This window comes from Platalea leucorodia (assembly GCF_965183815.1).
Source record: "Platalea leucorodia genome assembly, chromosome: 9".
Lineage (NCBI taxonomy): Eukaryota > Metazoa > Chordata > Aves > Pelecaniformes > Threskiornithidae > Platalea > Platalea leucorodia.
Window position 1 is genome coordinate 4,697,655 of NC_138831.1, and position 26,289 is coordinate 4,723,943.

General features: G+C 46.8%; 1 protein-coding gene across 1 annotated transcript in view; it reads right to left on the reverse strand.

Annotated features, from left to right (window-relative positions):
- GRIP2 (glutamate receptor interacting protein 2) overlaps positions 1-26,289 on the reverse strand; it is a gene marked incomplete at both ends in the record, with an annotated part of 287,551 nt that overhangs the window by 41,818 nt on the left and 219,444 nt on the right. The window contains 8 exons of the mRNA XM_082321071.1: positions 2,085-2,254; positions 2,976-3,123; positions 9,992-10,137; positions 10,708-10,783; positions 11,072-11,158; positions 13,990-14,135; positions 14,939-15,074; positions 18,297-18,377. Of these exons, the coding sequence (XP_082177197.1) occupies positions 2,085-2,254; positions 2,976-3,123; positions 9,992-10,137; positions 10,708-10,783; positions 11,072-11,158; positions 13,990-14,135; positions 14,939-15,074; positions 18,297-18,377 (990 nt within the window). The remainder of the gene's footprint in view (positions 1-2,084; positions 2,255-2,975; positions 3,124-9,991; positions 10,138-10,707; positions 10,784-11,071; positions 11,159-13,989; positions 14,136-14,938; positions 15,075-18,296; positions 18,378-26,289) is intronic.

Below are 26,289 nucleotides of genomic sequence, written 5' to 3' on the forward strand. Positions count from 1 at the left end.
TTGTGAGCAGGGCGTAATCCTCCCACAAATTCTCCAAATGCCTCCAGAGCCACAGAGAAAGCAAACTCAGTTTGACAAATCCCATGCTTCAGCGTTAGACCATATATTTGCATGGCAGCTGCAGCTTCAGATCCCTCTCCACCCTCTCAATAACTGGATTTCGACTGCATGAGGAGCCACATTTAAAAAATATAATGACAAGCCCCATGCAGGCACACGCTGGAAGGACTCAGTAATGCAAGTGCTGAACGGGGATGCGTCTGCACGGTCTCCTCTCCTCAGCTGCTTTCCCCAGGCTTCACTCTCTTGCCAACCACGACAGTTTGCTTCTGCATGGCCCATTTTTGCTTACTGCCCGTTTCCCTAAACTCAGAAAAAGCAGCCTGCGGAGCTGGCAGTCGGCATCTGGAGCAGAAAGCAGCATCTCTCCCAGGTCCAAATGCAGTTTGTCAACTTTGGTGTGGTTCCTCAGCTGCTCACCATGGGCTTGCACGGTGCCGTGGCTGGTTGCGCCACTGAGGAGCACTGCTTTGTGAGCTGCTCCTCTTGCCCAAAGCGCTCTCCTTCCTCTCCCCACCACCTCCCTTTCCCATCCCCATCAGCACTGGTGAAGGTGCAAGCCCAAGCACTGGTCTCCAACCACACACCTCTGCCTCCTAACAGCCGTGTGGATGAGCAGCATCCTTCCCTTCACATGTTTAAGAGTTTAATCAAAAGTAGGAACGATTGTTATATGCCTTATTTTTCATATTCATGTGTTGCAATTATTCTCCCAAGTTTGCGTTCTGTATTTTTGCCACGGCAAACTGATCTGATGTATGGAGGTTTGGGTAAACAGGCTCTGAACACACCGAGCTGTTCTTCCACAGATCCTCCTTCTCCTGAGCTGCTGCTGAATGCATATACTCTGAAAGGAGATGAGGACAAGGGCACTAATGGAAGGAGGAGAATAGTTCATTTTAACAGCCATTGAAAAAGGATTATAGCTTTCCATTTTTTCTTGGGCACAAAGGTCAAGTCATCCATCTCCTTTGTTAAAATGCTTTAATTCTGCATAAATTGGACTGGACATGTAAGAGATTTATTTCTAGACATGGAGATGTTATTAGATTTTATGTTTCACCACATCATGTTAAAGAAGACAACACAGGTATTTTCTTCCTTTCCCCAAATCATCCTAGAAGAGAATGGAAAGAAGAGCTGTGCCGGGGCCACTGTGCACCAGTATTATTAAAATGCATGTTCCTGAGGGACAAGTGATTGAAAATCGTTGTAAAAGGGGCTGGTACTGAACAGTCACACCTGAAACACCTGAATTACAAGACCAACAGTACGGACTGTAACAAAACTGCGGGCAAGAGTTGCAACAAAACTACTAGTATGTTCACAATGAAGTTTATATGAGAGCCTGAGTCAGCCTCTTATGTGGAAGGAGAAACTAAAGGTGGGCAACAAGGCTGCTCATCAGGGTGAAATCCAAATGATGTTTACAGGCATTTTGGGCCTGGAGATAATTTTTTTTTCACCAGTATTTCTTTGGTGGAGGGTGGTGGAAAGCAGCAGCTACAGGTGCATTCACTCTACTCCTGCTGCTCAGACACAGCGGCCACTCAAACAGGCTGGTCCAGAAGATGAACGCTTGTGCTACAGCTTTGTTTCCTAAGGAAGTCCAGCAGGATCCTGCTTAGCTACCGACACGTCCTTTACAAAGCCTTACCAGGCATCAGCAAATGAAAACTCAGCTTGGAAATACATTTGCCAGCACCAAGGTTGTTTTCCTCCCTCTCCATTAAAGTCTCTTATCTGAGGTACTAAGGAAGCGGCTTGCACAGCACTCAGCACTGCAAAACCCTGGGATTCCCAACTCCAATTTCCCCATTCAAGCACAGATGTTACCTTTTTTTCCCCATTCACATCCTTGAAGAACATCATCTAATCACATGCATTTCATCAAAACATCATTTTTTTCCCTCCACAGATGTCTCTCTGGAGTCTGTTGCCAGCATTCAAAAGCAGCAAGAAGCCCAGTAGGGACCTCAAGTGAGTTTTGATGGCAACCAACAGTGTTTGCACGGAGGACACACCTGTTTCTGGAGGCTTCAAAGGCAGCCTGCTTTGGTGAACAGGTAATATCTCCAGCTTGACATTTTCCGAAGTGGCAGCTAAAAGCTGAGTTGCCTCTAATAAGGAGCAGTGCTCTGTGCTCGTGCCATCAATGGAGAGAATATGGTCGCCAACATGCAACGCACCACATCTGCAAAGGAAACAGCAAGAGAGGCAATTATACACATGGCCAAAATCCATGTACTTACAGTTGGGAGCAGAAACATACAAAATCCAACTGTGAATTATTGTGTGAATTCATGTGAAATTTTTTTCATATCTCATTTTTTTTACTTCCAATTTGAACCTTAGGTTCAAGCGTTGCCCAAAATACCAACTAAGATGGTTCATGCTTGAGTCAGTGCTGCTGGTGGCTTGGGAAAGACCTTTTAAGTTTTTAATGGTGCCCACTCATAGCTAGTCTGGATGGCTGAGGGCTCACCCAGCTGTGTAATTAAGTCCTACGAGCCAGCAGTTCAGCTCAGCAACACAACTAACCACAGCTAGGGCTGCATCATGGTCTGTCTTTCTCCATCCCCATGTAAAGGGTGACTAGCTGACTTGCCCATCAGAAAAAGGCTCTAGCCAGAAGTCTCCAGAATTGGTGTTTGCCATTCCACAGCTCCAGGGCAGTCAGATCTGAGGTTTTTAAAACAGAGCTCAGCTTTCACATGCACTGAGTTACATGCATTCCCAGTGAGGAGTGTCCACTGGTGTTAGGTCAGATATTTTTAGCACGCTTGGTGCTGAGAACATGTGGACATGGCCATTTCAAGGTGAGGCAGGGAAGAATAGTATATAAATAACAAGGGGACAAAAAAGCAGCAGAGAAAGGAAAAGTAGAGCTAGGAGCAGCCTGTTTGGATCGGTACCTGTCCACCACACTGGCTGGCTTGATCTTGTCGATGACGATGACCTGCTTGTTCCGGTGCGTGGTTGTCGTCAGCGTGATTCCTAGCGTAGACCCCGGAGTCTTTGCTATTTCAACTAATAACGGACCTGAAGCATTTGCTACAGTATCTGCAAAACAAGAGAGCATCTGAAGCCACTTCTGATACAGCCTTTTCCATTTCTAAATGCAGGGGGTTGGCCAATAGTGCTGACTTGCCGTGTGTATCAGCAAACCTGTAGTTTGGACATCCTGCAGTCTGTATCACGCAGTAACTTAACAAAGTAGTAAACTCAAGAAGCAAAATTGCTTCTGCACAAAATATATATGAAAATGAAGTGAACAGATATTACAATTCACTCATGGAAACAACCCCCCTGCCTCTTTTCTTGGGGTTAAATAGCAACATCAAGGAAGAGATTGCCCAAAGGCTGTGCAGCACACACATCAACAGTATGAAAAGCATAAAAAAAAAGATCAGAAAGGCATCACTGTTATAGGCTTCTTCCCAAAGAAAAAAAGGGACAAAGAAACAGGATCCCACTTTCTGAAGTACTCAGAAGTCTTGTGTGCTGATGACCAGCACACAAGCCAGTCAGCTCCCGTGTGCTTCAAAATATCGCCTCAACTGCTCGTTTCAGCTCCTCCAGCGTGACAGTGGGAGCTGAGACACAGCGCTACCTACCTGCATGCTTACAAACGCCTCCTCTCTCTCTCATCAGACAATACAGGGGGAATTCATGTTTAAAAGATGCATTTCTGCAATAAGCTTAATAGATGCTGTAAGTGAGACTATGAACCTCCTACGAAATTGCACCTGTTAGCATAAGCCTGCACCATACCTATTCATCTCTTCTGAGGAAGGGGGAGGAAAAAGAAAGCCTGTGTCTCTGGCTGATTAGACAGAAATTCCTTCCACCTCTATTACACACATTTCCTTCCAGATTACCTAAAGCCATTGTAAAAAGGCTGGATTCACAAATGTGTCATCACCACCACACAACCCACAACCAGCACCCCATGTGTAGTTTGACCCCCCCCAAAAGGGCACTTCACGGAAACGCAGCCATCCGCTTCGAAGGAAAGGCCAGCAGAGCCCTCGGAGAGCTAGATGCCTCCTCAGCCCTTCATTATTCATAGTAAGGCTTTTCTCTTCCAAAGCTATGCTCCACTAAAAATGCTGATGCTACTTGGCTCCAAAACTTGATGCACAGCTCATTCTTACTCTCTGATAAACAGAAGCACTGATGCAAATCTCGGAAGCTAAGCTGCAGCGAGGTCTTTCCTGAGATTTGCTGAAGATGCTGAGACTCTGAAGACAGAAATTTCCCTTGGAAATTTCCTCTGGGGATCAGCCAGGGGATGTTCAGGCTCTGGTCTACTCGCAGAGCCCTTTTTCCCAGAGGAGGAAGGAGGAGGAATGAGCCATGTTAAAGGTTGTGCAGGCTTGTTTATTCCCTGTTGAAAAGGACCACTGGGGAGACCTGCAGGCTCCGGCAAAAAGCACAGCCCCATTCAAAAGATACACAAAGCACCAGCTAAAGCCTGTGGAAGGTGCACTTAAGCCTTCATTAGCAAAGGAAGCACCAAAAGACTGAAGATCTCTTCCTAGAGCAAACACCAGCTCTGTGTTGGTTTTGCAGTCCGTGTGTGTCCAGCACATTTCCTCTGAAGAGGGACAGAAACTTATATTTCTCCAGCAGAATGGAAGGAGATAGGAAAAAAAAAAAACCCATGGTAAAAAGCTTGCTGGACCGTTATTTGCAAGGAAGGTACCTACTCCTCTCGGTTTTACCCAGCATCCAAGCTTCTCAGCTTTGCCAAGTGTTTCCCAGGGTGGGTCTCAGCACAATGATGAGAAGAAAGGGCTTTGGGTACCTTCTCCCATGCCAGGACCTAGGTATCAATAAGACTGTAGGAAATCATAGTCCTGCCTCCAGCCCACGGTCCCTCCTCCTGCTGCACCCAGCACAGGCCACCCCACCATCCCTTTTAATTCTCATCTCCGGTAGCATAGCTCCAAATCCCTTTTATAGAGGCATTTGTTGGGGAAATACCAACCAAGCCTCTATTAATTATTCTAGGGAAATATTTGGCTCAAATCAAAGGTCAGGAGTCTGCAATTTAGCGATATTTGTGAGGCGTGATTAACATGGGGCTATTAGACCCCAGCTAATTTAAAAAGAAACACGGAGAGGCCAGGGCAGGCCATGCAATAACCTTACTGCAGGGAGTCAATTCGCGTTGCTGCTGTGGCACGAGGTGTTTTTGCACCATTACACACAGCTGCAACCTCACCTAGCATCTGTGGAAAAGGCATCCGCAGCTCTCCTGCATTTCACAGCAAATCTCACCTTACTGAAAGCAAGATCCTTCCTCGCAAGCTGAGAGACTCTAAGCAGTTGTTCTGGAGACTCAGCATTCATGAGATATTCAACTCAAATGCCGCTCACCATGTACTGAGGGCCAAAAATCACACTGCTGCAGAACAAGCATCACTGAGGCCAGTGACACTGAGTTTAATATGGATACAGCAGCTTGCATCATTTCTCTAGGGTTTTGTTACCGAGGAACCGAAAAACCACATATGCGTATGCTGCCTTGCATGGCCATGCAGATTTTCACATAAGGGTTTGAAAGTGTTTTGCAAGCAATGAATTGTGCTTCCCAGGAGGATGGTACCATTTTACAGATTGGGAAACTGAGGCACAGTTGTCACACAACTTGTCCAAAATATGCGTTTGTTTAGTGGGTAGTCAAATGGTCCAGAAGAGGATCCCTCTCCCATTCCCTGTTGCTGGATGAATGATGTTACTTCTCCTGACATTGCTGGGGGAAAGTACGTATGCTATCTTCATCCATCTTCAGAAACGGTATTTTTAGTAACCAAATAAACCCTTAAGCCTTCTACCTTTTTGAAGACATCTGCTCTTTTTAGGTGACGCTGACTAAATGAATAGGATAAATAAATTAGATAGGACCCTGTTAAAATTCAGTATCAGCAGCTCTGGCCTGAATCAGTCCCAGGAGCTCAGTTAACATCTGCCCTCAAATCCTACCTGCATTTTTATTTCCGAACCCAAATTCCAGCCACTTCAAAATGTTCAAGTGGAAATTCAGCAGCTATCAGGTGACTCACTACAGATCTAATCAACCCTCTGATCTTCTCCACCAAAACAGAAAGAGGAAAGCCTACCAAAACTTGCTCAAGTACAGCAAATCCCATCGCCCTGTCTACCTGGCTGACCCCAGGAGGACACAAGGGCTGTGTAAAACCCACTCCCACCCGTACCCTTGAGGGGTGCTCACCAATATCGTGATGGATACAAGGGAAGCAGAGTCTGCTCCAGGCAGTCACACACCCCAGTGCCAAAGGTACAGGAGAGCTGGTTACCCCACCACACAAAGCTGGGGGTTGGCTGGTGTTTTCTTAAAGATCTTTCAACAGCTTATTTTGGAGGAAATACTGTGGGGTTTTTTCCCTTCTTGTGCTAGATTTCCTTGAGCCCCACCTGGCTTTGCTCACCTCCCTAAGGAGGAACGCTGTTGTAACCAGGCTGGAAAGCGTTCTGAGCCCTTGCCTGGGGCATAAGTGAGGTGTGCCACGGTAGAGGAGATTTTTTTTCCCTGCTGTAATGCACTTTGGGGGAGAGGAGGGAAAAGGAAAAGGGGAAGGAGGAGAAGAGAGGAGAAGAGAGGAGAAGAGAGGAGAAGAGAGAAGAGAGGAGAAGAGAGGAGAAGAGAGGAGAAGAGAGGAGGCAATCCCCTTGCAAATGCAAACAAAACAAAACAAAAACTTCTAGAAGAACCAAACCAGGGAGCTGCCCCCTTTCTGACACAGCCCAGCAATTCGTGATCCCTCCCAACTTCACAGGCTCCATTTCAGGCCCTACCCCCTGCCACCACTCAGCAGATGCCAAGCAGTCACCCATTTGTGGGACACTACCAGCCCTCCACTCCATCAGCAGGAGAGCCCCGCAGGCCTAAAAATCTCCAGTCTAAAAAACAAACGGGCAGAGGGGCAGCCAAGGGAAGGGAGAGGAGGAGAAGGACACAGCAAACCATTTGCTCATTCACCATCTCTGGCAGAGAGCTTCCCCCCTCCAAGAGTCAACCCTCAAGGCTTGCAGCCCAGTGCCTCGTGTCATGGCACACACAGCTTATTTACAGAGTAACTATTCAAATGCCACTGGTTTCTGGCTGACCAGTTTATTTGTTGGTTTGGTTTTTTTTTTCCTTTTTTCCCCCCCTTTTTAAAAGGCCCATAAGATAGAGTGTCACCACAGGAAAGCATCTGTTTATTGCAATGTTTATCTGGCATCAGCAAAGGGCAGAGATTTTCCTGATGCTCAAGGGAGGTGCATGCCCAGTTCACGCTCCTTTTAAATGGGAACAGCAGATTAATTTAATTCCTTCGGTGGCCTTGAGAAATCTCAGCCAATTTGATTAAAAGCCTGCCGGGCCCCGTCCTACGCTGGCCTCCCCGGTGAAAGCCTGACAGCCGGGGGATGCTCGGTGGTGGTGGCGGCAAGCAACTGCCGCGTCCCTCACACCGAGAGCTGGGCTGGCCCCATGCAGCTCATCCTCAGCACACAATTTTGGCTGGGAAACCATGCAGCCAGCTGGGGAACACCATGATTCAACACTCCCCCACAGCAGCCTTGGTCTCTCACCAAGGACAGATGCAGAAAAACAACTTTCCCTCCTCGAGGGTCAGCCCACACCACCCCAGCGTGTATGGCTGCAGCAGAGAGCGAGAGTGATGCAAAAACTCTGTTTTCCCTGGGGATAAACAGGCCAAGCACCACTTCATGGTGGTATTCCCAGCTCTTAGAATGAAGCAAGTGAATCGTGTGGCCACATGTCCCTCCAGCCCCTTCACCAAGTTTTCAAAACGGGAATTAAGAGTGCTGCCTTCAGGCTAATAACGTCCTCACCCTGCTTCCAGCACCTGCTCTTCCCTTCCCTCATCATCTTCCCGTGGCTGGTAAAGAGAATGTCTGTAATAGTTGTGATTTGGGGATGACGTACTCATCTCCTGGTGCAGTTATTAGCTGTTGCCTGGCAAAGCTGTCTGCAGAGATTGTTTTAAGCTACATGTTCTGCATCATCTTGCCTTAAAAGAAAGCAGGGCAAGGATATCCCTTTACAGGGTTGGGGAGAAGCACCCTCTACGCAGAAATTATCTAAGAAAGGGGTTGTTTTTACATCTTGGGAAGTATCTGGCTGTGGCCCACTGTATAGCAAAACAAGATGGAGAATCACTGCATAAAACCCCATCATCACTCTGTGTTCACTCAACCCTAACAGTTTTAGGTGGGAGAGTTACTCAAGAAGAAATACCAAGGCACCTTCATGGCTATTTTTGCTCCAAGTCAGTTTTTAAAACAACCAGCTTTCCGCAACATAGGCGCCAAGGGACTGTACAAACAACAAAACCAAAAAAAGCCCATTTCCCACACACCATTAATTGTTCGGACCTGACGGCCCTGTGCAAAATCCCTCCTTAACTCCTCCTGTCCCCTCCCCGGGCAGGGCTGCCAGCCCAGCCAGCCTGCGAGGAGGGGAACGGACATCCCTTACTGACTGATGCAGAGGTACCACAATCACAATCATGCGGGAAAGACAGAAAATAGGGTTTGGGTAGTTTCTGTTTTCCATCATTTAAGCGTTTCCTCTTTTCCATGAATACCAGCCAATTTCTAAAGAGAAGCTGCTCCTGTAGCAATGGCAGAAGCCAGGCAGCGTGCAGGCAACTGCCGAGGCATCGGGTTTTCCTTCCAGTGGAGTACGTGTCTGCGTGGCTCACAGTTCCCCAGGGGAGACCCAGTATGTCCACGCTTGTGGAGTTTCTGCTGAAAGGAAGGGGAAAGCCTGGGAGAAGGAGACTCAAAAGGAAGCAGAAAGCCCTCAGGGCTGGCACGAGGAGCTCCCTTATCCTGATGCAACCCCCTTGCACGTTGGATGGAGCGGGCTCTGGTGTTCTCAGCTCTCTTTCCTCCGGGATGGCATGGTATTAAACTCTCTCAGCTGCAGATCTGTTTTATTTCCCTCCTCACTGACAAATCCGAAAACAACCTGATATCACAGTCTCCTATTCCTCACTGGATCCTAGGCCAGACGTGCTCTCGTTTGCGAGATTTGCAGAAAAGACTCCAACCTAGTCCAGCTTGTGACTCCAGTGGAGGCAGAAACCCCTCTGGAGACGTATATGCAACACCAAAATCTAACGCACAGCTCAATGAGCTTCCAGAACCAACACAGCTTCGGACTCTGTGGTAACCTTAAACTCATTAACGATGCTCCCTGCAGTAACAGCTGTGTGTCACAAAGCCAGCTCAAAATGACTTTACAGTAGCTAATAATAAACCCTTTCCCAGGCCTTGAAACTGAAAATCAAATGAAAAAAAAAAAAAACCACCAACCCTCCAAACCCTCAAACTTAATATCTACTGTGTAGAACAGTTTTTAGAAATACCCATCCTCTGCCCTCCAATAAATTCTGTCTTATTTGGGGTCAATCAGCTGATCACCCCTCATTTATTTCAGAAGCAGATCTGAACTAATGTTTCTAAGAAAGGGAATAGCTCCAGAATTAAGCAGGGTCAAAATTCAGAACTGAAGCCACAGCCACATCAAGTCTCTGCCTGCTTGCAGCTCACTCCCCTGCACACATTTAATAGCGTTTGCAGTGCTGGCAGAGCGCTCCAGCCCCCTTTAACTCCAACTTCTCCCATGCCCTCTTTGCCTACATTAGAAAATCCCCTTTTTCCCCCTCCTCTAAAACCAGTCATCATTCCCATTGAGACACATCTTTGGATAAGGGCATTTCAAATGCATTCAACTAAGTTGGCTTTGAACTCTGCCCCCTAGACCCATGTTGGCAGCACATTGCTCAGCAATTTTTCCACTGAAACCAAGTATCCCGGTTACTGTGTCTAGTCTCACATACTTTCCAGGCAGTTAGAGAAAATGCCACCGCAACCATCTTGGCCTTACCCATGATGGTCACATCATACTCGATCTGGAAGAGTGCCTCCTGGCTGCACTGCCGCAGGATGTTGAGGGCGTCAGCGTGGGTCATGCTGTGCAGAGGGATCCCATCAACGCTCAGCAGCCTGTCCCCAATTTTCAAGGACCCTTCCCTGTAGGAAGCCACAGGCAAAAGGTTTTTTTGTGTATATGTATTTATTTATGTTTAGATATACTTTCTATATATATTTATACATCTACCTACATTTTGTATAGATATTTAATATACTTACATATTTTGTGTGTGTGTATACATATATGTGTGTGTGTGTGTATAAATATATATTAAAAAAAGTCAATTACTTTGATCCTGTAGGAACTAAACACTCCTTGGGACAATAGTTCGGGTTATTTATAGTACCAGGCCCATCATATTAAATTAGCAGCATGAGAATAGATAAGATTGCCTCCTGCTTTCTCACACAGCATCAGCTCTGCATCTGCAGAGGGTTAATTAAGTGGCTGCCTCTGGAAGCGGAGTGTCTGCTTATAACCATAACATGGGTCAGCCTATGAGCACCAGACCCATCCTCCCCGTACACCACAGGTCCCACACCACCAGCGCGAGAAGCCTTGGGGAGGCACCAGCAAGGAGGACAAGAAGGACACACGTCCAAGAGCATGGTGAGAGCTGCTGGTCTGTCCTGTGAAAGCAAATGCTGGAGGTGCAACACGAGCATCACCTGTCTGCTGGGCCACCCGGCCTCACGTAGGTGAGCACCAGCGGTCTGGACTTGTGCCAGTCTTCATGGGCTCCCCCTGTAATCAAACCGGGAAAGCCATAAGTCACTGGAGGCTTGAAAGTCTGAGTGAGAGTGCTGAGAAAGGAGAGACATTTATCACATAACAGCTGACACAGCCTGAAAGCAAAAAGACTGCCCTGGATTAGGCAGCCGGCAGTCCTTGAAGGCTGCACGGGATGCTCTCCAGGACACGCTTTCAATTCTCAGCTGAAGTTTACGACATTCATCTTTTCTCCTCCCACTTCCCAAATCACTTCTGCCAGTACTGTCCCCTCTTCGTTTTTTCACTGGAGAAGCTACTAACCTCTCAACACGAAGCCAAAGCTGTTGCCTTCCTTGTAGAGAGACACCTCAATGGTCTTGGGAATAATGCCAGCGCTGCTCTCTGGCACTAAAGGAAGAGAGGAAGACCCAGTTACCCCCAGATAAACCTTTTCCACACCACCCTGCAAAATAAAACCAAAAAACTCATCCAAACAGCATTGAAACGAAAGTCCAGCCCAATACCCATATTGTATCTTCCCTGTTTGGAGGCAAAAAGAGCCCAACCTGGATGCATGAACCTTCGTCAGAGCCAACCATCATGTTTTAGGATGATTTCACCAGCTTAGTGTTGTGCATCTCCCCTCAAATTTGTCTTGGTTCATACTCTGACATTCAAGTAAAACTGTCTCATTTATCAACTGGCTTTAATACATTCAGCACTACTCAAAAGCCAGAAGCTTCTGCCACAGATGGAAACTTATTAAAAAAAAAACAGCAGCAGCATAAGGAATCAAGTCACCGGCTGACCTTAAAGAAAATGAAAATCCCAAATCCTCAGTGCAAAAGGTTGGGGTTTTTTTTCCCTTACCTCTCATATTTTGACTTTAAAAAAAAGATTAAGTAAATCCTTTAAACTGATCCTAGGGGCAATTCAGTAATTTTATATTAAATAGACAGTACTATTTAATGTACTAAAGTAAAGAGAAAAGGAAAGAAACTGTTTCCGTCCCTTGCCATCCCCTGCTATTTAATGGTTTATTGAACTACTGCAGTGAATATGGGACAATTTCCCAGTCTTCTCCATCCAGAACTGCACATGGCATTTCAGCCTGGTCCAGCCCAAAAAGATCAATTCCTAACCTTCAAACCAAGTGCAATGAATGGCCACAAGGATAACCAGAAAAAAGACTAAGAGCTTGACTTCGACCTGGCAAAGCGGAGCTGAAGGCTCCCCTAGGCTCGTCCGCGCTAGCGTTTCCCCTTGGCTCAGGAGGGGGTTTTTGAAGCGAATCTCCCCACGGTCCCCACTGCCAAGCACCCTGAGGGCTTGCAACCTGCACCCAAATCAGGGTTAAACTAACCCTTGAACTAACCCAAAAGATGTACAATGGAGGCATGGTGCTGCCTTGCAAGCAGGCAGCCCTGGGGACCAGGCTACAGCGAGGCCAAATAAACCCCCAAAACGCTGTCCCCCACACAGCCGCTTTGCTCCTGCTGCTGTGCAGACTGCTAACAGGGACACAGCCTAGAAATACTCCAGAAGGGAAAAGCTCAGGGCACAGGAAGGCTTCCAGCTAAGGGGTGATACTCACACACCAAGAAAAGGGTATAAAGCATCCACAAGTAAGTTTGAAAACCATCCAATTTCTGTCCTAAGCATCCAAGCATGAAGTTCTGCAACAGCCTTTCGTAAGATCAGTGGGGAGCAGGGAAACCTAAGCTAGTGTTAACGCAGGGCTTGGTTTATTTATGAAAGAGGTGATATGACACAGTGGCCTGAAAACTAGACTTGGACTTGCAAGGTCTCTTCCAAAGCAGGAAATTACAAAGTGGGGAGAAAAATTCAAACCCATAAGCACAAGCTATGAAATTGCACTATATTTCTGCTCTTTGCCCAGGGAAAGAGAGAGAGAGAGAGAGAAGCGGGTGCACACAGCAATACCAAACCCTCACTGCAGATAAAAGCCCACAATGAACTGGAGTAAGGCAATAATTGACAATTCCCTGTATTTTGCAGTGCCTCTTTGTTTGGATTAGTCACAAACAGCATCAATAATCTCATTGGAGAGAAGTCACTATTTCAGTGTGCTCTTCCTGCTCATTCAGAGCTGGGGACATTTTGCATCGCTGCTATTGATTGAGCCATGCGGTATTGGCACTGCTCCTTAGCTGGTAAGTACAGCTTAAAAGATTCCCAATAGCCAGGCTCACAGCTAAGGAGAAAGATTAAGGGTTGTCATCTCTAGCGAGCATGAGAACACGGAAAACTTGAGCCACAGTTTGTCTTACCAGGGTTGTATGCAAAAGCTAATCAACGTTCGCAGCAGAACAGAGGGGGAGGATGGATAGAGATTCAGCTAATTCAGATTTTTTTTTTTTTCTTCTTAGGGCTTTATATGGTCATTTATATATTCAATACTTCTCATGTAAAGGCAGCAGCTATAGCAAAGCTATGAAGTGTAAGATAGCTTCCTGTCTGGGGCAAAATATTTAGATTTCATTAGTTTTGTTTTTCCTGTCATCTTATTTTTAGTTGTTCTATTTCTTCTGCCCAATCATCCTCTGATTGATCTGGGTAACTGAATGAGTAATAACTGCGGAGGTCATTTTCACAACAGAAAGACTGTGATGAGAAATTGTATCGAGGAATTTGTTTTAATCAGAGCAAACAAATGAGGGCAAGAGCACAGAGTACCCCACGTCAGGACACAAGCCCTGTTAATGTGAGTTGGGTTTGCCAGCTTCTGCCGGGGCCCCTTAGCTGGAAAGCAGATTGCTTCAGCTTCCCTTCTGAAAACACATAACGTTTTCAAAGCATCTTGAGGAATAACAGCACTTGCCACAGTTCAGAAAAGAGGATCTGGCAATACATGCTTAAGACTGAATAAAACCTCCTGTAGCCACGCTCCAAAAGGGAAAAAGAAAAACAAGCTGAAGCAGCATCAGGAGGCAGATTGGCCTGTGCTACCAAGTCACTCCGGGGCAACACGGACCTAATCAGGCATCTCTCACCGGTGTGCATGAACAGGCACCCACTGTGCTGGAAAAAGCGCTCTGCTCCGACTGCGCACAGCTCTGCAGCATCCACCGCGCCGCCGCGAGCAGATGAAGGCAGAACATCAAAATGCCCCTGGATGCTGCCTTGGCTATGACAGCTAATGCACGAGCAAGCCCATCTGTACCCCAGGACAAAAAGCAGCCAAGAAAAGAGAGTAGCGTTAGCGGAGAGGCACCCACCGGCTGGCGGAAGCTCATACTCGACTTCCAGCACCACCCTTTCGCCCACGTTTTTCAGCAGGCTTATGATCTCGTCATGCCGCAGCTTGGTCAGGTTAATGCCATTCACCGACTTGATGTAGTCGCCGACGTTCAGCTGGTCGCTTCTGCGGAAAAAAGAAAAAGAAAATTAGCGGTAGCACAAAGTCTCTGCTATGCTCAGCCTGGACGTGCCTGGGGAACCTTTGGTAACTGGGGGACCTCCTGAACAAGCCACCAACATTGGGCTGATCTTAGCTGTCGGATTGCATGTGCCTGCTATCAGAGAGAAGTGCTAAAATTGAAGCCATCTATCTTTCCTAGTGGCAAGCGTTCAGATCTGTACATACAGTAACAATCGCGGTATACGTGTTCACAACCTCTCTTTTTGTTGCTCAATTCCCATTCATGTAGAGCAATCAGTCAAAGAGAAGCATACCAACAGCTGTCTGAAAAAAAAAAAAAAGGCATGGAAAAAGAAAACATATTTCCTTTTGCCTGTTTTTTGCAAAATTGTTCAATTACTCCTTCCCTTTCTCTGCTTCTTGGAGCCTTTCTTCTCCCATTCCTTTTCGGAGCCAATAACGTTACTTACACACTCAGTATGCAGAACAGATACAATATTAAACCACTTAGCTTGATCAAGATGTATTGTACCATGCAGCTCTCCTGACAAGGCTGCCTAATTTCACAGAATCCCAAATATCCCTACACAAAATTTCAGAGCATAATTGCACAGAGCATGGGAAATAACTCAAAATAGAAGACGTTCTACTTACTGAAGCAACAATTTTGCATTCTGGGGCACTTGAAAAAAAGGGAGTCGGGTGCCAACTATTTTAATTATAACCATATTCATTCAGTAGCTAGAGCATGTAACTATTCCTCTCCAGTTCTGCTGTGCAATCTGCACCCCATTTTGGTTTCTCACCTTGCAGCCAATCCTCCCGGCCTCAGATTAGAGACTCTTGGCTTTCCATCTTTGTCCGTGCCACCTGAAATGGTTAACCCAAGGGTGCTTCCTTCCTTCTTAATCAGCTCCACGATGGTGACCCCTCTGAACTCCTCTGAAAGATGAGGAACACGGACAAACATCTCAGAGGAAGGCATGTTCCTCCCAATCCCAAGGACACCCTTTTCCTACAGCCGGTGGGAGAGCAGACCTGGGATGATTTATACAATTAGCTTCAGTTTATTTAAAATGAAGTTGTGAAACAGAAGCGTGTCCTGGTGGATCTGCAGCAGTGGAGGGAAAGCATTGCATGCATGTCTTGCAGGCAAGACCAAGCAGGACAAGGCAGAGGGGCGAGGGCTTCTGAGAGGACAAAAACTTTGTGTTTCAAGGTGCTGGGGGCAGTGGAAGGACTCAAAACCAGGGTCATGGGATCTGGGCAGTGGTCTAGGGACACTGCCTCAGGGATTAAGTTTGATAAGGAGCGGGATGGGTGTTAGGAGGGCTGCATGACAGGCCGTCACAGTTACCAGGTAGGAGGATGCTGTGGACCTGCAGTGGCTGCCTGGATGGACAGAACAGGGTGGCTCTTAAAATATTGTGATTTAAAAAAATATCACAAGACATCAATACAGTTGGGAGATACAGAACATAACATGGAGAGGGGGTAGGATCCTGCCATCAGCAGGGGAAGGAGCGGGGAGGCATGAACATTAATTCACAGCAGTTTCCCCACCCATCTGCACCTGGTCTAAGTTAAACTTCCTCCATATTGCCCACCTCAGCTACAGCTGGAATTGAAGACACGAGTCACTTTTAAAACGCAACTGGTTCCACATGCACTGCAAGCCATAATACGTATGGCAGGGTCAGGCTTAGGGGCTGCACACCCCACGCCAGCCGCACCAGCACTGCTCCTCTGTTTGCTGCAGGCAGCGTACATTTTACCTTCCTTTAGTCCAAGACAACACTCTCGTTTGTCCAGCACCTACATAAGCCCAACCTGATGCCAGTTTTGATCCCATTACAGCTCATCTCTGGGTTTTACAAAAACAGGATCCCTAAACTATTCCAGCTTCTGGATTTGCCTTGGAGGAGGGGAATAAGTTATCAGGAGAGCCAGCACCGGCTCAAGGAAAGACCGAGCTCTGCGGACTTGGCAAAAGGCAGCTCCATGTTAATCCATGTGACGGCACTCGCACTCTTTGCTCAAAGGAGGACTAGCCCTGGGACAAATCAGATGACGTTCATGCCTTGCCAGAGCCTCCCCTAAGAAGCTTTTGCAGAATTTGTCTACAGCACTATCCATCCACCTCCTCTACCTCTGGTGTACTGAAATCTCCCACAATTTTACAGGAGGAAAACAGTCTCCCTCACACAGGGTGCCTTTCTCAAAAGACCATGCAGGGAAAGGTGGTGATGGGCATTGGCAGCACAAAGCAGTCCCACAGCTGCGGACTAAAACCCACGCTGCAAATGGCCCAGGAGGTTGTTTGCACAGCAAACCCCACCAGGCTTAAATGAGATGCTCTATTTGGAGAGGGAACATTTGAAACCTCTTGCACACTACGATTTCCAGAGCACGGCAGGGCCTCGTAAATAACATACTGACACAGAAGATCCATGCCGGCGTAGGGCTTCCCCCCTCCATCCTCTTTCACTGGGAGAAAACGCGGTGTCATTTGGCACGGTGGTGCCTCATCACTAGCCCTTTGCTCCTTGTGTACTGCCGCCACGACACCAGAAACTGCACCTCACTTTGAGTCCTGCCACGCACTACCCGTTTTGTAAAGCACTTCCAACAACAATCCATGAGCGTGATTAATGCGAGTGGGGAACCTCGTTGCAATCTAGTGCCGGTCTGGAAGGCGTTCAGGCACTGCTGGGCACCCATTTAACGTGGCACTGGCAGCTTGTTGTAAAACGTCAGGTCCGTAATGCTTCTGCTTTTTAAACTCAGTTTTGATCCCTTGCCAACTACAGTAACTCAGTTTTCAATTCACCAACCCGGGATCCCAGGGGCTGCCAGAAACTTTGTGGGGGCTCCCCGTCGTGCTGGAAGGAACACCATCCGGCACTATCCTGCAAATTTCCTCTCAACTACAGACATGACTGATCAACACAGATGGTGCCGCAAGAAGAGATTATTAGCTCTTCAATGGGGTTTAATTTTGATCCTTGATAAGTGTTCAAAATGAGAACTCTCAGAGTGCAATTACCCATTGTTATGGGTTCAAGGAGAAATCACTGCTCCGGAAAAAGGTAAGTCCCCGAGATCAATCTATCAAGGTAAGCAATAAGGGATTTTGACCAATGCCTCTACAAATCTACTGCTGCTATCACAGACACACACAGATGTAAAAGTCAGCTTGTTAAGCAGAATCTGGTCCTTCAAGACACAGTCTTTCAGTGCCATATGAGAGTAGTCTTGGATTTCTTCTATTGGCATATACGCTTGGATTTTGCTGCTCAAAGCATCCCAGGGCAGGAAGAGCACACCTGAATTTTGCTCTCCCCATTGAGATGCCTTGAGCTGGGGTCACTGGACAGACTGGCTCTTCTGAGCAGGGAGTCAGCCTCTCTCCATCAAGGCTGTGATACGGTGGCAATGTGTTGCAGCAGCCCCAGAGGATACAGGAATACCCCCCAGAAAAATTGCCAAATGATGAAGCAATGGCCCCGTTTCCTCCCCATCCCCTACAACACACTAAACCAAACCTATGACTGGGTCATTAATGGTCAGAAGTCAAAATCAAGCCCTGGGCTTTGTTAGGAAGGAGATGAGCAGCCCATCCAAACCTGCTGGTGTGGTGCTGGCAGGCAAAGCCCAGCACCAACAGCAGCAAACTTGCTACCATTTCTCCACTCCCTCTTCAGCCCCTGGGGGTGTTTCTGCACAGGAAGGTTTATCTCTCACACAAGTCTGCTGTGACTGACTAAATATCAAAACAAACTTAGTCACACGTGGGAAACGGAAAGCTTGCCAGACATTGCCAGTCTCCCTCCCCACCCAGCAAGCTCAGATGTGGCAGCGCTTCTTCCCTCTCTCCTTTGCTGCTGTTTTTTTCTCCGTGGGTGTCAGCCCAGCGCAGGAACCAGTCCTTTCCCGGCTCCCTGGAACCACCATCAACAGCTCCATGCCAGACTGTGATTGCACCAGTAACCTACCGCTCACTGAGACCAGTTACTACCATCCATTTCTGCCCTCCAGCAAAAGCCTTGCTGATAGATGCACCAAAATGGGCGTTTTGGGGGGTTTTACCCATTTTAGGGGTGGCCAGGTACAGTGTAATGGATGTCCCGATGTTTTGGAGCAGGAGCTGAGCCCCTCCTTTACCTGGGATGCTTTGTCTCCTGGAGACCAGGGCTGCGTCCATCCCACCAGAGTCCTTGCTCCCCTTCGAGTAAGGGCCATCATCTGTGAGCAGAGCAAACACAGAAGCTGAAATTAGTACCAAAAGCAACAAACAACAGAACCAGAGCACTTTAAAAAGTTTGTCCTGGTGACACCGGAATTGGGATCACATCCGTATCACAGATGTAGGCGAGAAAAAACATTACCCGCCCTGGCTTTACACTGCGCCATGTGGGCTATCTTGCTTTTTAGAGAGGGAGGGAAAGAAACAAGAAGGCAATAACATTATCTGATTTATTCCTCTTAAAGCTAATCTGTTAGGAGAGAACAAAATTCCCTTACTCCTGTAATTATGTGGAACAGCTGAGGACAGAGAAAGCTGCGGCATTAGTCTCACAAGTTTTAAGCCTGTCATTATGCTTGTGAAGAAACTTACAGTCTTTGGAAATGGAGTTATACATCAGGACACTAACAGGGCACTAAATCACTATACTTGAATGAAATTGCCTATTCTTATAGATCCCATTATTTCAAAGTCACATTTTCCTGCTGCTGTTCCAGCCGCTGTACAATACAGAGAGCACCTTCTCTTAAGTGATTTAAAAAAAAAAAAAAAAAGTCAGAGGAAAGAGAAAATAGTATTATGCACTGTAAATGCACCATCCAGCATAAGTTGAAATTTAAATTTAAAGTATTTAAATATCTTTGTATTCTCCTATTGGAAGACTCCTATATGGCATAGAGGTTATTGGCAGAGAAGGGAGCATGCTTCTGCAGATTTCATTCCCATCCATCTAAAAATGTCTATTTTCATGGCATTTCCTAAAACGCTAGCGCTTTTTCAATCAATAATTTCTAGTAACCATGTAGTATCAAATAACTCCCATTCTCAGTGACCACATTCCTGGATTGCCCTTCCCAATTTTTCAATAGCTGTGAAGGTTTAGAAGTTGTACATGATAGTATAAATATGGGTTACTGAAAACCTTATCCATTTATTCCTGTCCGCAGCCCTTAAGTAACTTATATTTAAGTTACAGAGAAGTTTTTGTCTCACTGCGTACAAACTGAACAACAACTTTTGTTCAGCCCCATTCCAGACAGTGGTCTGTACACAGAGAAATCAAAACCAGTGTTCACTTTGCTGGCAGCCCACTTTCCCCACAAACAGAAAAATGGTGGTGTAAATTGAATCACGTGGGTTACACTTAACCACTAGGAGGGGAATTTTGCTCAAGGGCTTGAACATTTCTTAAAAGTAAAATGAAATTAGGTTCCACCTAAAGTAATTTGCAAAAAAGCAAAAAAAAAAAATTATCTAGTTTTAATTCTTGTTGCCCCAGCTGAAGTAACTTCACAAGTTGGCAAAACTCAGTGAGAAGTTTTGGGTGACTCAGATCTGCACTTTCAAGCATAAAAAGTTTCAGCTGAAAAAATAAACACCATTTATTTTTTCAGCCCAAATTTTTCAGCCCATAGAGGGACAACGTAGATATCCAGACCTGGGACTCTTCTCCTGCATCACTTTGAATGCTTTTCCATCACCACTAAACTGAAGATTTCTAATGAAGCAAGAACTAGCACTTGGCACTAGACCATCACCAAGCTCTGCCAAGCCATTGCTGCCAAAACACATTGAACCTTGATACCCAAGCATCCAGAACCTCTGTGAAACAGGGGAGCGAAGTTCTGCCTTTCAAAAAATAAGGGGAAGAACAAATAGGATAAAAAAGCTCTTGCAGCGTTACTCAGTGCTGACAGTGAAAGCAGCAGCACTTGGCTAGAGAATTACAGCAAGCACCAAGGCGAGCCATTGATTTCCAATAGGGGCTGGTACAGCCTGGCTTCAACTCGAAGAGCAGAAGGCTTGAAAATGAAATTTCCATTTTTAATAGCAATGGTTCTTTGGGTGATGGGGAAGCCAGGGTCAAGGTTAATCTGGGCTTAATGACTCTGGAAAGAAGTTTAATTTACTTGGGACAGTTTAGTTCCAGCATCCAATTTCTTTTTTTTTTTAAAAAGAAAGCAAAGCCCCATGCCATCTCTTCTTCAGTAGCTGTTTGATAGCGATAAAGATTCAGAGCTTTCAATCTCTGCCACTGTTGGCCACATTCATCTCAATTTCTCTCTCTGGAAGGTTTTTCCTAATATCCTGCCTTACCCTCTTCTCTCTCACCCCATGCCTTGCAGAACTGCAGAGCCAGAAACCAGGGATGGTTTGGGAGTACAAAGCAAGGTGGCGTTTCCCAGGGGAGCAACAGGACAATGCCGATCTAACTATTCCCTGCCCACACCACTCAGCCCAGCAGCTACAACCTCCCTTTATTTCTTTCCCAAATGCAGCAGCACATTGGAAGAGGAACCCCAAAACAGCAGCTCAGCTTTTTCAGCACTGGAAGTAAGTGTGCAAAAGGCACCTGCAAAATACCCTGGGACATACATGGCTGGAGCCTCTCAATGCCACTGGAGCATCAGCGTGCCTTCGGGCACACAGGACACTGCAGCTGGTGAGGACCACCCCAGCATGCAGCCGCCTTCCACGTGAGAGCATTGCTGCCAGCTCTAAGCCCAGGTAACATGCTCAAGGCAGCAACGTTCTGCTGCAGACGGGATCCCTGCATTCCCGGGAAACCACACAAGATGGTTCGAAGCCAACTCCATAATATGCTGGCAAAGTAAAGCAGTCAACCATCTGCTTCACATAAACACACTGCTCTGGACCAGACAGCCACCAGCACCCTTATGTGCTTCATTTCCCCATCACAACCCCAATCAATATTGATATGAAACCCCAGTTCGCTAACGGTTACGCTCCCTACCCCAATACTTGTTGGCAAACATGCCTTGGCTTCCATTTCAGCATGCAGCCGGGTTGCCCGTGCATTAACAACCGCTTCCACCACCAGCCAAGTGGCCAAGAGCAGCAACCCGAGCTACAGCCGCTGCCAGCAATTAGCAACGCCCCCCCCCCCCGCAGTCCCGCGCTGCTTCGTTGACAGCCGTATCAGCCAGCAAATAATTAGCACTGCGGCTCCTCTTCCTCTATTGCTTCTCCCTTCCAAACTCAGTTGATTATGCAAAAAACGTTTGGTTTTTTCACTCATTATCTGGCTAAAATGTTTGAACAGGAAAGGAAGCTGCCACACGCCGCCTGCCGAAGTGCGAATTGGCATTTGCTTGCATTAGCATCCCTGCCGCGTGGCTCTTTGTTCATTTTCAGCCGATTCCCTGCTCTGCCACTCAAGCTGGTATTAATGAAGTCACTTTCTTCTGAGCTTTTTTTTGGGGGTGGTGGTGGGGGGGGCACTTCATTTCTTTTAAAAATAAATTCCTTCTCTTTGTGCTCTTAGTCATTTCTCCCGCCTAGCACAGCACTGATTCAGAGGCGAGGCTGGTAACTAGGCTGATTGCTCAGTCAGCCCAAATCGTGGCACCAGCCCAAGCACTGAAAATTCATGAATCTCTCTACTCCCTAAAATTGGGAAAATAACTTTGTTTTTTAAGCCTGCGCGGGTTCTTTTTGCAAGCAATCAGTGCTGGAGCCATTAGAGGTGTATTTTTCAAGCTTTTTCTCTCACACCAAGTGGGCCAAAGATTTTCCAAAGAAAAAAATTGTGTAACTGGTGATTTTCAAGCAGCAGTGTTAATGCTGGCTCTATAGCTTTCAGAAAAGCTCACCAAGTACACAAGATGCTCAATAAAACTGATAGCACAACACTTTCCATATACTGATCCCATGGGAATCTGTGACAATATGGAAAAGTTCCTGTAAGTTCTTTGACAATAGTTTTTGATATTTTGATGTCTTACTAACACCAGGGAGAGAAGGGTTCCCAAGTCCCTACCCCTACACACGTGGCCCTGAACTCTCCTGCAGCAACAGTATCTTAACAGGAGTATACATCTCATACAGTGACAAAAAAGAAGAGAAAATCCCATCTCATTGCCTCAAAACCAAACTTGACAGATGAAGGAGTAGGAAAAACATCTCCTGGCTTAGCAGAAGTACCAGGGGCAGGAAGAAGGGAAGGTCAGGGCAAACTCCAATATCCCACCCTGCTGCCAGACAGTTAATGGCAGCTCTCAGCAGGGCCCACAATCAATGGCACTTCAGGGGGCTCTAGTGCAATGTGTCACCTCCAGATGGGGCACTGTAATATTTTATGCTGTCCCTGTTTAATTGAGATTGTGCCAGTAGCATCCAGGTGTCCAGGCAAGACAACCCAGGAGCTAAAGACCCCCGTCGGTGGCACCGTCCCCTTGACAGGCAGCACAGAAAGCGGCACAGGTTTTCCCAGGGAGGATGAGATAGGGGGAGAGGTCAGCAAAACACGGGTATTTTCCAGTAACTTTCACCTAAATAAAAGAAAATTGGCAGATTGAGTCTTCCTCTGTCTCCCCCACAGGGGAAACCCCAGCCGGGATTCAGGGCAGCGCAGCGAGGAGCAGCTACCGCCCCGCAAAACCGCTCAGCCCCGCAGCAAGAGCCCGGCACGGGAATGCCGCAACTGCAAAAGAGGTGGCCCAGATCAGACCAAGTCTGCCTCCCCAGCGGAGCAGGCGGCTCAGCCTCTGTAGGAAACCATCTGTTTCCAGAAGAGCCCTGTTGTGCATAAGACAAAGCGGGGGGGGGGGGGGGGGGGGGAGATGGATCAAAAAAAAAGAAGGGAGTGGGGAAGAAGAAAGGTGAAGGGATAATTGAACTGTTTCATTGCCTGCTCTTGCTTCACTCAGGGCTTTTTTTTTTTTTTTTTTTTTCTTTTTCTTTCTCCATTCCCTGGCTTAGCATCTCAGCACTGAATGTACTGCCTGGGAAACCAGGTTCCCCAGCTGTGAGGTGCAGCCATTCCCCCCCTCCCTCCCCAGATCATACTGGGAGGTACCAGAGGGGTGCTGGCAGCAACAAGGACAGCAAAAACTGGCCAGAGATTAGTCTCTAAGTGATTAATCAGCATGGGGTGGTATAGCTTCATACATGCTATTTGGCACCTCAGCTGCAGCGATGGCCACAGAGCCATAAAAACGTCCTGTCACCTGCTCTGCCACCAGCACAATCACTTCTCCCTGCCTTTTCACCACTTAATGTTTTGGGGATTATCTATCTCTACCCCCTACTTTAGGGGAGAAGACAAGAAAGGAGAGGGGAATAACAGTTGTTGATAATTGCAATCCAAACAGGAAGGGAATAAACCCAGTTAACTGGGAGCATGGGGAGAAGTGGATCTGTGCAACGTCCTCCCTGTCTGCCAGGCCCCATGCTCTGTCCTTCTGATAGCCACCGACCCGCTCTGTGGTTTTCGGTTGGGTCTTGTTGGGTTTTTGGATTAAAAACTAGGGCACTGATAGAAAAGACAAGTTGCTCCATGAGCAGCAGAACTTGGTCTGCCAATTTCCCACGGCTGTGTCTGATGTGGATTCTCTTATGTCTAATAGTAAGGTTGAATTTACCTCCCCACCCTTGCTTTCTGGCCGAGGGTACAAACAGGAGTCTCTCCTCTAACCAAGATGCTTGTTTGCCCATGAATCGTCTAGCAGCCAGATGGCTCATTTGCAGGGGTCAGCCACATACACTTAGATCAATCCTAACTCCTAGGAAATTCACAACTTCCCTAAATCTGAGCTTCCAGAACAGTTTGACCCATTTGTTGCCAAGTCCGTGAACCCTCACCAAGGTTGACTTGATGCCTTTCTGAGACATCCCATCAACCCCCACCTTTCACGGAGCCAGTGGAGATGTCCTGGGCCAAATTCTTTCTCTGTGGCAACCAGCAGCAAAACCAATCTCGATAACACCGTGACTTTTCTTAGTTAAATTCCCAATGGGATGCGAGCTCAGGCACCAGGATCTCCTGACATCAGTTAGGTCTCAAGCCAACCTCTGTTAAAATGGAGGGGAAAAAAAAGCTTCCTCAGTAAGAGCACTGATTTAGGAGTTCATTATCCCTGCCTGTGGGGGGGAAAAAGGAAGGTTTCTTCATTTAGAAGAGTTATTAGTCTATGTTATTAACAGAGATCACCTCTTAATAAAAATCGGCATTGGCTAAATAAGATTCTGTGACAATCAGGCTTGCTGTCTGCAAGTTGTTCAGATTCCTGGGTCACTTTAAGACAGTTCCCACAGAGAAAGTGCATTAATCTTGTGGGAAGACCAAGAGGTAAAACCTCCCATTTGTTTAATGGAAAAAAGACAGTTGGAGACAGTTATTTTGCCATAGGGTAATTGCACTCCTTGTTTAGAGAAATGAATACTAAACCAGCATTAAGAACCAAAAGCTGTTCACGCTAACGCAAGCCGGTATTTTTTGCTAGAATAAAAGCACGAGGTTCGAAGCAGGAACCCAAATTACTAAAGCTAAGTGTGATTTGATCCATTTTGAGGAGAGTTATTTCTGTAAGTCAGGGGAGGCATTTATCTCTAGTCAGGTAAAGAGCAGTCAGGGGTACGTGAGAGCGGGTCAGGCAGCTAGTGACGATTCAAACTGCAGCCTCCGGGGAGCTGGTCTCCAAGGCCTGGGAGTTTAAAGATATCTGAGGGCCTGAAGATGCAGACATGTACTTCAAAAACAGACTATAGTCATCTATCTGTCTTTAGGCACCTAATCACCTTTAAAAAGTTGTCACATTACTAGAAGAAGGGGAGGGGAAAAGAGATATAACCTTGTGCACCCATTCTGAATCTCGAATTGGTGTTCAGCTCCCAAATTACATGGTTTCCACTACAGCCTGGCCAGGGACTGGTACCATCATGAGAGGAGGACAGTAACGTAATCCTTCCCACCTCTCCGCAGGCTGGCGCTCCACATGGCATCACACCCGCTGGCATTTTCTGCACCAGTAACGGGGTTGGGTTTGATTGCAAGGCTGTACACAACCAAACCTCCAGCACATCCCCCTAAGGGCAGCCTGAGTTATTTTAGCACCACCGCAGCAGGTCGGAGATGGCTGTGTCAGCTCTGCACGAGAGCAGCACAGCGGTGGGCTCCCATCTTCAAAGCACTTAGCCTTTAACACAAGAGACAAATAGATCTAGAGAGGCTAGGACAAGAAAACAAAAAGCCTGTTTTGAATACTGTTACAAACAGATTGCATGATTTCCTGAAACTACTTAATTACAGAGTCCACCATGGCTCCTCCCATGTCTCCGCTTCAGGCAAGAGACTGTTTCCATGAAGGATCCTACCTTCTCAACTAAATCCAAAGCTCCTCAGGCCCTTGGAAAATTTGTACATAAGTTCATTAAGCCCAATACAGATATTCAGTTCTTTTCCCATCTCCAGAAATGCATTGCTCCAGCTCTGTATCACAAAAGTTAAAGAAAATAAATAAAATAGAACCCAAACAAATGGACAAAAAACATCTGCCAGTGATCTCCAGACTACTTTTCCCAGAACACTGCAAAAGTTGAGCTCGAGTTCATCATCCTGCCCTACATAAAACTAGCCCAAGCATACAGCAACAAACACACTAAATCCTTAGGCAAGGCAAGCCATGCTCCTGTGAAGTGCTTAAAAACAAGGAAAAAAATGTCACTTTTGCTTTAGGATTCTGTAGCACAATTTCATTGTCATGACTGTTTTGCTCGCTGCAACCAAAAAGAAACCCCAACCTTTAAAAGGCCCAGTGTTTCCTGGCTTTTTATTCTCCAGGAGGTAGAGTGAGGCGTTGGGAAGTATGCTGGTGAAGAACCCAGTGCCCATCACAGATCTTATCTCCACCTCCATCAGCACAGGGCACCCTCAACGCGACTCTCCCATGGCAGCCACTCAGACCTGAGCAGGGCTTTGAAATGCTTCTCCCCTCCTTTGCACCAGCAAGATTTTTAAAAAAAATTCCCCTTAACGAGTGAGCTCAGACTGGAACAAAGTTATTTGGGGAGCAGCCCCTCCCTAATTTCATAAATACACGTACCAACAAATTTGTGGTACAAATAGCAGCGGCTGCCTGTTGCGAAGAATAGCCTCATGTTTTTCCCTTC